We start from the raw sequence: 13,063 nt of genomic DNA on the forward strand, positions 1-13,063 counted from the left end.
ACAGCAAACGTGATCGTAGCAACCATCTTATTTTCCTCTTGGTGACGGTTGCTTTTGAAAACCCGAAGACTCGCTTCGAAGTAACCATCGTTCATTAGTTTATCTTTCACAGTTACACAGGCAAGACAGCGAACTTCTTCGGGCCAACATGCTGGAGCTATTGAATGCCTGCATGGCAGGGCGTAAGTAAACCGTTTTCCACTATATCTTCCCATTACCAGAATGGCCGTGGTTTATCCCACCCGGGTTTTTCTTTCTTCAATATGTAGTCTGCTTTTGCCAGAAGCAGCACATCCTGGTCATGATGACGTTCTTCGCCATCTTCAACCAGTATACGATGCGCATCTGTCTGCATCTGGCCATTACCGTGATGACGGGTGATCGGAACGACACGGTGTCGGGTGTCACGATTGCGGACGAGGATCACTACGATTGGGACGAATACGAACAGGGCATAATACTGTCCGCATTCTACTGGGGCTACACGTTGTCCCATTTTGTGAGCGCCTTTGTGGCTGATCGTTATTCGAAGCACCTGCTAGGGCTGAGCGTACTGGTTACAGCGGTACTTACCATTCTGACTCCGCTCGCGATCGATATCGGCGGATCCTGGTTGCTGATTGTGGTGCGTGTCCTCGAGGGCATTGGCGAGGGTGCTACCTTTCCGGTGCTGAGCGCACTCGTCGCCCACTGGATTCCGGCATCGCAGCGTGGTTTCTACGGTTCCTTCATCTTTAGCGGCTGTCAGATCGGAGCACTGGTCGGTGGTATCGGTACCGGGTACTTTATCGAAGCGCACAACACCTGGCGAACAACCTTCTACATATGGGGCACATTTGCAATCATATGGTACATATTCTGGCTGTTTATCGGATTCGAAAGTCCCGAAACGCATCCGTACATTAGCGAAGAGGAACGTTCCGAGCTGGTCGCACAGTTGGCGGAAAGTCGCAAAAGCATGCACTCGTACCCGATTCCGTGGGCTAGAATTCTTACGTCCTGTCCGCTTTGGGGATTGATAGCGGGTCAAATAGGGCACGATTGGGGCACGTATCTAATCATCACCGATCTGCCGAAGTATATGAAAAGCATCCTACACATCTCGGTGAGCGATAATGGGCTCGTCACGTACACGCCCTTCTTCAGCATGTGGCTGTTTTCCATCCTCGGCGGATGGTTGTGCGATGTGCAGATCAAGAAGCAGTGCATGTCACGCACGAATGCACGCAAGCTCTGGACGACAATCGGTTCGATGCTGCCGGCCTTTTTCATGATGGCTGCCTCGTACACGGGCGAGGATAAGGTAATGGTCGTCACGTACTTTGCACTGTGCGTTACCTTTCTCGGTGGTTTCTATCCTGGCGTGAAGGTAAACACGAACGATCTTAGTCCGAACTTTGCTGGTGTGCTAATGGGCATGGTGAACGGAATTGGTGCCATTACGGGTGGGTAGAAGGTTTGTCGTCTTGTGATTTGATTTTATTCGTTCCATTTTCTGTTTCCAGGCATCATTACTCCTTATTTGGCTGGTCTGTTAACTCCAAATGTAAGTACATTTTAACTGTTTAGGAAAGGCAGTAGTTTGTTTTCGTAAATTATCAATTGAAATTGATAAAAGAAAATTTTGTGCTCGACGATGTTCGCTACACTTTGCGCCTTGCGACGTATGCTATCCGCATACTCCAAAGCTTGTGTATCTATGTTTTTCTTTGTAAGCGCCGGAGTTGAATATGTTTTTACTGATGTATTTTTTCCCTCTTTTCAAACTATTTAGCAAACGTTAGAAGAATGGCGTGTTGTATTTTGGATAGCTTTTGCCGTACTCAATATTACCAACGTTATCTTCATTCTGTTCGCATCGGGTGAAATTCAGCCATGGAATTATCCCCGACAGCAGCAACAGTCGTCGTGAATGTCGTGAGGACGCGAACAGAAAACATGAAAGGGACACGAAGAATTCGTCCTGCATCGAAATTCAAAAAAATAACATGGACTGTGTCATGCACTCCTGCTAAAATGTTGAATTAAATTTTCTCTCAACCTTAAACCGTGAGTAAAAATAACTTTTCTTTTCGACGCTGGCGCTGTGTGTGATGCGTTTCAGCGGACAGAGTTGTAGCCTCCATAAAAACAGGGGTATACTGCTAAGGTCGGGTACCAGGCGCACGCTGCAGGGGGCAGGTCGATACAGCACCCCGTATACAGCAATAAAGCGAAAACGAACGGGTGACAACAGCTGCTGCACGGGCAATACACAATACAAAGCCGTCATGCGGTTGCGTCACGCAGAGCCGCCGTCACATGGAGACGCTCATGTGACTCTTATACCAGGGCAGCATGCATCGTAGCAGGCACGCACCAACCCGTAATGGAAGAATGGTAACTCGCAGTTCGCTTTTTTTACCCCCGAATGCTCGCTGCACACAGAAAAGAACGATCGATTTACGATGATGCGATAACAGGGTCCGAAGAAAACGGTGCACGATTAATGATGCTCAATTATCCCGGCGCTGTAGCCAGAACGACAGTCATCATCGTTAGCGTCAGCTGTGCCGGAAGGAGGGCGATTTAATAGGCGACCATCTCTTCGCAGTGTGGACGCACCCGTTCTGCATGGGGCCGTTTGGTTTTGTTTCGCGCCCGTCTTGGACGGGCGTTGATGGCATTGCGATTATCGGTTGCGAGGTTTGACGACAACGACGTTGATGGCTTTGTGGCCGCGTGAAGATTGATGGGTGCCAAGCGTTACGTCAGTCAAAATGACGCATGGTGTATTTCTAACAGGAAACCAGCAGCACGCAATGGTTACTTTCAGACTGACTGACTACGACGACAACAATAGAGATAGAAGGCGCAAGTGTGTGCGCCCGAGTAAGACAGATGGATTCAAACGAAAGAGGAGCGAATGCGATGGTTTGATCGGAATGGGAAAAAGGGGAAAAAGGTTTGTTTTACCGTTTTTCCGCCCTTTACTAGCCCTTTTATGCTGTGGCGTACTTTTTGGATTATTTACATTGTAAGTCATCTGTTCTGTGTCTTTCGTTGGCTTTAATTCCCCGTTTTTTGTTTTGTTAGCTTTAGAAAACGTCGGGGTGTTGTTTTGGGCCGGAAAAGCGGGTGGTTTTCTTTTCATTCAAAAATTTTCTGCAACGGATTTTCTCGAGTGTTGGAAAATTTGGAGTGTCGACGTCGATTTTTTTTATTTTAATATTAAAAAAAAAATTGCAACTAACTTTTATTTTGTATAACAAAGCATAAATGAGGTACTTTGTAGAAAAATGATTTTAAAATAATTTATATAATAGAGCTCTCTGAGATTCCATTTTATCGCTGCTTGCTCACTACTGCTCAAGATTCAAGATACGAAGCACGTGGGAAAATGTGTCTTACAAGCTGTCCACCATCAAACGGTTCGGTTCGTCCTTCGGGTTTTGTCTGTGTGCAGGATTTTGGTTGGTCTTTGCGCAGCGAAGTCTTTGTGTATCGATCTGCCCCGACCCTTGACATCTAAGACGATGCCCGTCCCGTGCATTCGTGCCTTGGAATAAGAACCACCAAAGAAAGCTTCGTGCGCTGAACGGAAACTGCCCATTCGTGGCACATCCCACGCGACAAGATGGAACGGACAAGTGTGAGAAGGGCGACAGGCCGGGGGGATGTGTCACGTGTGGGATGTTGGAGGAAATTGGTTCGAAATACACAGAGGAAAATGAAGATAAATTTTGGTCATCGTCACAAGCCACCTCCAACCATCCTCCAAACCGAAGAGTCCTTGCTGGTCAAAGGATGGTTCGAGGGCAGTGGTGGAAGGAGTGGAAGGGAATGATTGTGTTTTTTCTCGGTTTGTGCTTCTCGATTTTCCCTCGATATTGCGCACCTTTCATCGGCCATGCTAGCCTAGTAGACCGCACTACAATTGGTGTACCACGGTGAAGGCCACAACCGACCGAGATGGAGTGAAATTGAAGCAGCAGGCATATTGGAATTGGCTTCCGCGATAGTACGCGAGCTTTTTTTTCTTCCATGATGAGATTCACCAACGGAAAGGCAATAATAATTTAACAAACTAAAGTTTATTGGTACCGTACCTTAACATTGATGGTGGAAAATAGCAGATTACAACAAACAACCAACACCATCTATCGGTACGTTGATATAACATTAAAACTGAGGATGTAATAAAACGAAGGTTTCGCCGGAAAAGCTGGCTTTAAACCTCGCTCGCTTTCCGGAAAGCCGTTAAAAAAACTCGTAAAAAGACATTTCAGTTTATAGTAGCGCGCTCATGTAATAATCGTAAAAAAAGTTCATACTTTAAATAATGTGCCACAGATCTCTCTCTCTCTCTCTCTCTCTCCCTCTATCGTCCTTTTCTTGTTGTAGCATTGTATTTCCATTTCCAGGGCTGGTGGAAAATGGATCTGAGCGAGTGGGACGGGAGATGATATTGTGGTTGGTACAGTACTGGTAAGCAGTATGTCCCTACAGTGTGCGAAAGGCGTCGGATAAAAACAGATGCTACCACACGCGCATGTCCTGGGGTTGTGCTCTAGCAAAACGGTACTTGTAACGAATGAAGGGCCCTACGGAGGCACCCTCGCGCATACGTTCGCGTGGTGTCAATTTCGTGACCATGCGCATTAGGGTATGGATGGGAAAGCAACAAAATCGTATTCCTCCTCCCGGGGGTTTGCCTGATACTCGGCAACTGTGTCCGTGGTTCTATTCGTTGCTCTAAAAATAACCAACCCCTCCTGTTTGCGGCGCGACACCGAAACCTAAGGATGGAAAACACTTGTTGATCCTTGCCACCGGTCGTCATAGGGGTGGAAAATCAGATCTTGCTCCTGGCCAGTCTGCTCGGTTGGTACCATTTAACGGAAAGCTATTGACTGATGGAAAACTCGCGATTTTCCGCGAATGCAAACAGTCCGGCACGGTCACATTTTCCCGACGCTTGTCACAGAGGGATTGGGAAATTGTTGCGTTAGTACACCCGCATGTACTTTGTGTAATTGTGTTTTCCGCACACGGAAAATCAACCCACTGTCGGACGTTGGTTTTCCACGGATGTTTAGAGAGAGAATTTTCCACCGATTCCTTTATGCCGCGGCGCACATGCGGTCGTGTGGGTTGTATTACCATCCGAGGACACCTGTGAAAAAATCACGATTTTCCACCGATTGCGCGCCAAATGTGGAAGGAAACTCGTGGTGACATGCGCACGGGTACGGGTACGGGTACGGGTGCAATACTTTTCCTCTCTGCTTCGTTGTGATCCGCATCGGAACGGTAAACAACGGTAACGTACACGCTACTTTGTTACAAGGGGAGATTTGTGTTGTAACATACAGATACGAAGAAACAAAAAAAATAAGCATCTGTTTGCGTACGCCTGGTAGGGAAACATCTGGTCTGTTGCTAAGCAAAAGGTTTATCAATCTTAAACTTTTCCAACATTCGAACCCCGTACTCACTATGCTGCTGCACGTGAGAATAGGCAAGGAAAGGCCTTTCGAGATTGTAGAGCCACAAAAGAAGCAGCCGAGAAGGCAGAGTTATAAAAAAATATTTCTATCAAAGTACAAAAAATTATTTAAACCACTGCTTTTGCGGCTCTCACACTCCGGGGGGATTAGATCATTGTACGCCACCTTCAAATCAAAGCAAACAAAGAAAAACGAAAACAACGACGTATCTGGCTGGCGGCAACGGCAGCGGTCTGCGTTTGATTGCTTGCTGTTGCGTTTACCGCTGCGGTTGTCTGTGCTCCTGTTACTCGAGGAAGCAAAGTGGGACTGCCTCAATTCGGACGCTTTACCTTTCGATACACGCCCACATATTAAGGGGGCCGTGGCCAGATGTTTCGCCGCGCGTATCAGGCGGATACACGCGGGATGGATAAGGGAGGAAAACTCAGCCCCTCAGCGTTGGGTTGGTAATTCAACTCCAATGCCAATTGCCCGTTCGGAGCGCCCTGTAGAAGGTTGATGACCATTCGCTTCGGCACCCGGGAGATTGTACTTTGTGCAGGATTTGCTGTTGGAAATGTAAATCCGGAACATACTGGAACAGGCGGTGTGTTTGTAAGCAAAAAAAAACACCCCCCGGGGCAGGGTGGAAAACAGCCACAACCCTTAATGTGATTGTGCGTTGCCGTTTGTTATCGCTCGGTTCTTGCGAATTGGCTTTTGAGCTGCCGGCAGATTCCGGCAATCACATGCACACACACCAAAACGGGTACGCCCCGTGCGAGCGTCGAAGAAGTTTTTGGGTTTGTCGGGTATTGAAAACAGTTTTGACCCGTTCTAATTGAGCTATGCGGTCGAAGCGATAATTTAAAGGGCCGAATTTTTTTTAAATGCATTGATAATGGTCTGCTCGTTATTGACCTAGTCACGTAAAAGTGCCAACCGCATCTTTCCGGTTTTGCGTTACGAAACCTGTCGTTGGCATGGGATTAATTTGTATAGTCGCAATAAAAAAGTCCGCTTCATTCATTGCCATGTCCAAAGTCGTACTTTTTTATGTTGTTTTGCCAATAAAATTTTACTACAGCCGAACGGATTAGCCTGCCCGTTTCGAAGGTGTGGTGTGGTTGGTTGTCACGGTAAAACAGCAGAAACCAGACATGAGAAAGAAGACGAAAGCGCTGGGGCAATCGAGTTGTGTCTCGCCTGCTGCGATGGGAAATATAAACGGGAGGAAACATAATGATAATGATGATGATTGCAGCCAGCCTACTATTCCGCAGGGGGTGAAAAAATACGAAACATGCCCTTGTGTGCGCGCACGAGACAGGTAGCGGGCGAAGCGAACCGAGATGAGCGAGATGTAGCTAACTGTACCGCCTTCCACTTGAAAGTTGCTCTGCCGTGGAATGGCGCGTACGATTAAACCCTTGGACGAGCCGAATGATATTTTGGAGTATTTTCTATTTTGTGTAAGTCTTTTTTTTTAAATAAACAACTTGTGACACGAATGTTCAATAAAAGTACGTTTTTTTGGGTGAAAGAAATAAATATTTAAAATTAAATTATATTTATTTATGAAAGAATCACTTCATTCAGAGACCACCTTTATTCGCTTTCTTGAGGGTTTACGTCGTACACTGGGGCTGGTCTCGTTCGGTAGGTATACCTGCAACGGATGCTGCGATCCTGGCCCGGGCGGCGTGGTCAACTAAAGATAGACAACTTCGGCAAACCCGCTGAGCGTTCCCGGGGCGTGGTGGACCGACACCGTCTTGCGATTCGATGCGTGTTCTTCCGTGGTGACTCTTCCCACAACCCCTGTACTTATAGGAAAAAAAAGAACGTAGCTTAACCTCTTTCTCTCTAACGTGCCACAATTTTCCTGTTTTCATCCGAATTTTCCATTGTACGTAATTACTAACTTTACAAAGGAAAAGTGCCGACAGCCAAAAGCGCACATCCCCAAATCTATTGCCGATGGCGGTTAAATCGTCTACGGCCGTTAGTATGGGATGATACACAAAAAATGCGTTTAAACTACGCGTATGGGATCCGATGCGCAACACCCCAAAAGAGAAGAGCAAATTTCGGGGCCGGGTTGGCAAACTGGCATTCTGTGGGTGTGTATGCCGTTGGAAAAATGGTTCCTCTTTCGTTTTGAATTTCGGAGGGTGCCATTGCCGAAGCATGTTTGGTTGGGTAACGACGGCACGAGCAGGATACGTTTCAATTAGGCAGTAGGCAGTGTTTGATGAGATGGTTGGTTAACCAACTTTGCGAGAGGGTTGGTCTACGCAGTAGGCCGAAAACTGCAACATGAAGCAGCCGATTTGTGGATGACTAGATTGCAAATTGTGACACTGAGCAGGGTGGGAATGGGTACTACATAGTATACAACATACAGTGCTTAACTGTAATTAATATACTTTCATTTATAAAACCCCTTTTTAAAGTATTTTAACGTTTTCAAAATTGTTAAAGGAAAACACTTTAAAAGTTCGATAATTTTGAAATATTTTAAAATACTTTAACGCACTATTCTACATGTCAGGTGCGCTGCCTGATAGCTTTTTGTGTCGAAAGCACCAAACAAACAGCCGGCATAAAAGCGAACAGTTAGGCGGAGCTTGAGCGGCATTACTTTACCGGCATAAATTGCTCCGGCCGGTATTGATTTGATTTGTCCGACACGCAAACACGCTCGGCGCCTTTTGCTCGGTGGCTCGATTATCAAGTTACGTTTGGGAAACGCCTTCCCACTGTTGCAGATACGAGGCGTAGTAAAAGTACATCAAATGATGAAGAACTGAATTTCGCTTCATACTTTAGGCTTCTGGCATTTTATTTAGCGTGTGTTTAATGTGCCTCACACTCGATACAGGGTGCTAAGTACACAGACATCTGATTACTTCTCATGTAAACAGAAAACCCTTGACCTTGACTTACGGCTTCTGTGACACATGTACAAATCAATAAAAATCGTTTCGATATGAAGGAACATACAATTTTATATCTTACCAATTCTGTGTTTACCAACAGTAAGACCCGAGGCCGCGGTAAGGCAAAAAAGACGTTAAAATGTCTCACGAAATGTCAAATTTGTTTGCACGTTTGCTTCCGTCCGTTAATTGCCGAGGTATTCGGCAACAGAGAAGATTACTATTTTCCCCTACTTTGTATCAAAAATGTTTACCCCCAAAAAACAGGGGGAGATTGCACGAACCAATCGAGGGAAATACTTTAAACCATCCTCGCGCACAAACAGCTTCGGTGAAGCGAAAGCTACGCATGGTCGGGAGAAGACGTTAAACATTTGCCAAAAATTGCGACCAAAGCTAAACAGACGCTTTCCGACGTCGGGTAGCCTACGCGCTGTGCTGCCACCGTGGTAACATTTCGCCTTGATCAACCTGTATTCATTCGCACACGGACACGGCCCACACCGATGACCGAGACGGATCGAGGTGGTTTTTTGATAGGGAAATTCGTGCAGATCATGCACGCGGATAAAAAGTAGATACGCAGCACACCACCGCGACGCCCTACGACGCCCTTTCTAGGTGGTGTAGGGAGGTTCTTTCGACGGACAACCACAGCCCAGCGTGGAAATGTGTAAACACGTAACGCACCCCGCCCGAAACGTTTGGCAGAATGAGAGCTACACCGTCGAGTAGTTTTTGTCTGCTGGGGGTTTTGTGTGTTTGCTGTGTGCTGTAGCACGTGTTTTTAAGCTTGTAGGTGTGGCCATCGGGCACGTGCGTCGTCCTCTACCGGCATGCTGGCGCCCTGATGAATTGGGGTACAAATTTCGACACACACAAAAGTACGATTGCGCTGTTCGATAGTAGCGTTTTTGCGAATGGTGGTTGTCTTGGAAACGGCGTCGTGCGAAAGATGATAGCTTTGATGTTGTATTGTGTGTGTCTTCCATTTCTTTGCTTCGATGAAGAAAAAACTGAAAACTTTTTTACCTGGCTGCAGGTAGGAAAAGAACCACGAAAGGGCCTTTCTGTTGCTTGCCCAGTGGAAAGGCGTATGGAAAGGCGAAAGAAGAAGGAAAGATCGAAAGTGTAAACCTCGATGAAGAACCATGAAAAAACACAGGCGCGCGTCGTGCTTGTGGATGCTGCGACCCTGGTGCAAATGTCAAAAAACATTGAACGGGTTACGGAAGATCGTGTGTAGCCTTCGATTGCGACACCATCCACAAATCAACAACAAAGGGGAATTTTTTTGCACACACCACGATTGCTTTGATTGAATCAGGAAATTGGGGAAAATTGCAACCAACCCCCGGGGCTGTAGTGTCAATCAACTCCCATATTTACCTTTCGTCGTGCTACGAAATCTGGGGGTGTTCGGCTTTTCCCACCGCTATGCACACACACACACACCAGAAGAAGGGGTTTTTTCACGTTCCTCCCTCCATGGGGAGTGTATCATCTTCGAAACAGCGGGATGTCTCCACTGGGGGAGCTACAACGGTGCGCTCTGATTGGCTAAGATGATCCAATTTGCCCAAACGGTGCCGTTTAACCCTTTTGTTTTGGGCTCACTATGGGGCCAGGATCGAAGGCTTTCCAGCAGGTAGCTGCGTTTCTGTGTGCCGTTCGGTTCGGTAGGTTCGGTGTGTGTGGGCGCCACCTGCCAGCAGACGTTGTTGCGAGTGGAAAAGCAGAAAGGGAACCTTCGCCTAACGAGCAGAAAAACCCGAACGAAGGCTTCGAACGAAAAACACAGCAGCCTACGCTAAAATGAACTGTCCAACAGTCAGTCGAAGCTGCTGATTCCGCTGAAGGCCTAGTAGGGGAAGGCTTTTGATCTCGTGGTTTGCTGACGTTGTGGTTTGCTCTGAATAATCCGTAATGGGCTTCAAAAAAGCCCAAAGCCCATGTTTCATGGGCATAATTGATAAGTTACTGGAGGGAAGTTTCATAAATTGTAATATCGAGTTGGGGAATTCGCACTGCCGTTTCCTTATACACACTCGGAACCCAAACATAGAAAAATGTTTTGAAAACAGATAAAGATTGTTAATATTTTGTCTAAAAAATAACGAAAAATCAAGAGAAAACAAAATGTATTTCTTTTATCGCTTTGTCGTCTTTAAAGAAACTTATCAATCCATCCCCAGCCTACGACGTTGGAAGCCTACGAATGAAAGCTTCACTGGTAGGTGTATCGGGCTTTACCTTGTTTATACCAACCAGGTATGCGCAGGTACACGAACAGGCTCCAGTGCCGTTTGCTTGCCAGGGGATGGAACCACCACCACCAGGTGTCTAATTGTTTTCGACCTCCTGACGAGCCTCCGAGCCTGGCACTATGGTGGAGCGGAGTTTACCTGATTTGTACAAAATCGGACAGGTGCAAAAAGCCGAACCAAATCTGTTTTTTTCCCGATTCCATCGAACCGAGGTCGGCATTTCCCGTTATGCTTGTCTTCAGTCTCATTCGTGGAAGGGGAGACACAGCACACCGACCGGGGGAACTCCTCCTTTCCGATCGAAACAACGGCACGTCATGAGAGACACGACGTGCTATGCGCACACACTGGTTTTGATGAAGCTCCCCACTAAAAACATGGCAACATCCCCTAATACCAACCCCCCACCCCGATACAAAGCGCACATTGCACACCCTCTGGTACGTTCAAATTCAATTGAAGAAACAAAAGTGGCAAAGTGGGAAAAAACGGTAACCCCCCCGTACGTATGGTATCCGCGTCGGATCGACTTTCATACGCAGCTGCATTGAGTCATTGCGCGCGCGAGCTCATTGCGTGTGTGGTACAGCGACAGAACACCCCTTTTCCCCCTCGCAACAACCAGCAGTGTGTGGTAATACCGACAGGTGCTGGGGATCGGAATGGCCACAATATGGCAACGTTTTCGACCGAGCTACTAAGAAGTTGCAGCCCCACAACGACAAAAGCATTTAAAGACCTCGGCAAGTGGAATTTAAGAGGTCTCGCTAATGGGATAGCAGCTTACGCAGGAGGATGACGCTACACGCCGGTCGGCGTTTTTCACACACGCGCCGTTTGCCGCGTCACGCTCGACCGTCGTGTATCTGTTTGCGGTTGTGTGGGTGCGATCGGACCATAGCGCGGAGCGTTGTTTTTGGGCGCGAAATGTATACGCGCTCGCGCCACACGTGGTACCGCCACAGTGAGCAGAGCGCTGCGTGCTTGATACTTTTGAATCAGCAATTGGGAACAAGAAACAAAAGCCATTTAAACCGTAGACACATCGCGTGCGGACAAGTTAAATTTGATGCTGTTTGAAATATATTTTCGAAAAAAATTGTAAAAAAAAACGAATTCAAGAAAATTGAGAAATAAGTCTAAAAAATAATATTAATAATAATAAAATATTGCAGTTAAATTTTTAATTCTAAATATAAATTAAAATGTTGAATGACGACGAGTTTTCATTCTACGTAATAACAGTACGTATACGCCCATTTAAATATTCGCATCTCCGTTTCACCATAGCAACCGAGAGCACAGCACAGAGGCAAGATGAGTGAAAACACGGCCAAACAAATGTGAGACGAAATGAAACGTCGAACAAAAAAAAACCATCGTAAAGACGGTCCCCTAGCAACGGCAGATAAGTAACAGGACGGAGTGGTAAGATAATGTTGATCTCACTATATTCAAGCGCATAACAAAACGGGCTGGTACCCTGGTAGTAAGTTCACTTTGGGATGCTGTTTGGCTTCATCTCGTGTTCCACTGAACCAGATTCACAGTGGCACAGCATCCCACGAGCCGCTCGAATCGGAGGCTGGGTGTGAGCGAATTGCTGTGTTTCGTTCGTGCCGCCCGTGAAAGGGGAAGTGAGTTGCATCGTCGTGCTGCCGGCATTCTAAGACGGTGAGCGAGTGAGTGAAACGGCTGGTGAATCGAGTCGAAAGTCGAATCCCATTTTCTTTCACGGGGCATTTTCTCCTTCTACCGGGCGCGCTGGCATAAATTCGAAGGGAGGGAAACAACGGCGTGTTTTACGTAGTAAACACGACACCGTACTTTAAGCGCTAACCGGTGCAACCGAACCTGCCTTCAACTTCATCTTCTTTGCAACCAGGTTCGGGTTTGTGAGTTGCAGCAGACCAGGAACGCATCTACCATGGGTTGCATCGTACGATCGCGAAACCGCCTCTTTGTCGTTACTCTCGCAAAACTACATACATTCCACCTTCTATTTTCCCACCTTTTCGGTGGCAGTAAGCGTTGCAGCACGCGGTGCAGTACGTTCCGTGCGCATGCAGTTCTGGTACTCGATGTAAAGCGGAGGGTACAGTTACTTTAACTGCCCAGACGACATTAACCACCCCATGGGTCAGTGGCATGAGAGTTGTAATGCATCCTCTCCTTTGCTGTTTGTAGGTGGTTTAGTTCGGTTGGTGTTACATTACCTGCTGGGTTTGGTTTAAACGTCTTGATTTCGATAAAGAAAGAGCGAGAGAGAAAGCGATCGAGTACGATCATTTTCCTGCAAAGTGCATTGTGATGCAGTTGCGCAGCAATGCAGCCGCATGTTGGATGTTAGTTGTGTATAGATGGCGCGAAATCGCTTCATTTT

General features: G+C 46.8%; 2 protein-coding genes across 2 annotated transcripts in view; one reads left to right on the forward strand and one right to left on the reverse strand.

Moving 5' to 3' along the window:
• LOC125761547 (WD repeat-containing protein 81) overlaps positions 1-13,063 on the reverse strand; it is a 91,395-nt gene that overhangs the window by 23,094 nt on the left and 55,238 nt on the right. The gene's annotated exons all lie outside the window — the stretch shown is intronic.
• LOC125761560 (sialin-like) lies at positions 28-2,047 on the forward strand. The gene is made up of 4 exons (XM_049422782.1): positions 28-182; positions 270-1,445; positions 1,506-1,546; positions 1,775-2,047. The coding sequence occupies exons 1-4, from the start codon at positions 149-151 to the stop codon at positions 1,910-1,912; spliced, it is 1,389 nt and encodes a 462-aa protein (XP_049278739.1). The 5' UTR covers positions 28-148; the 3' UTR covers positions 1,913-2,047.

This window comes from Anopheles funestus, chromosome 2RL (assembly GCF_943734845.2).
Source record: "Anopheles funestus chromosome 2RL, idAnoFuneDA-416_04, whole genome shotgun sequence".
Taxonomy (NCBI): Eukaryota; Metazoa; Arthropoda; class Insecta; order Diptera; family Culicidae; genus Anopheles; species Anopheles funestus.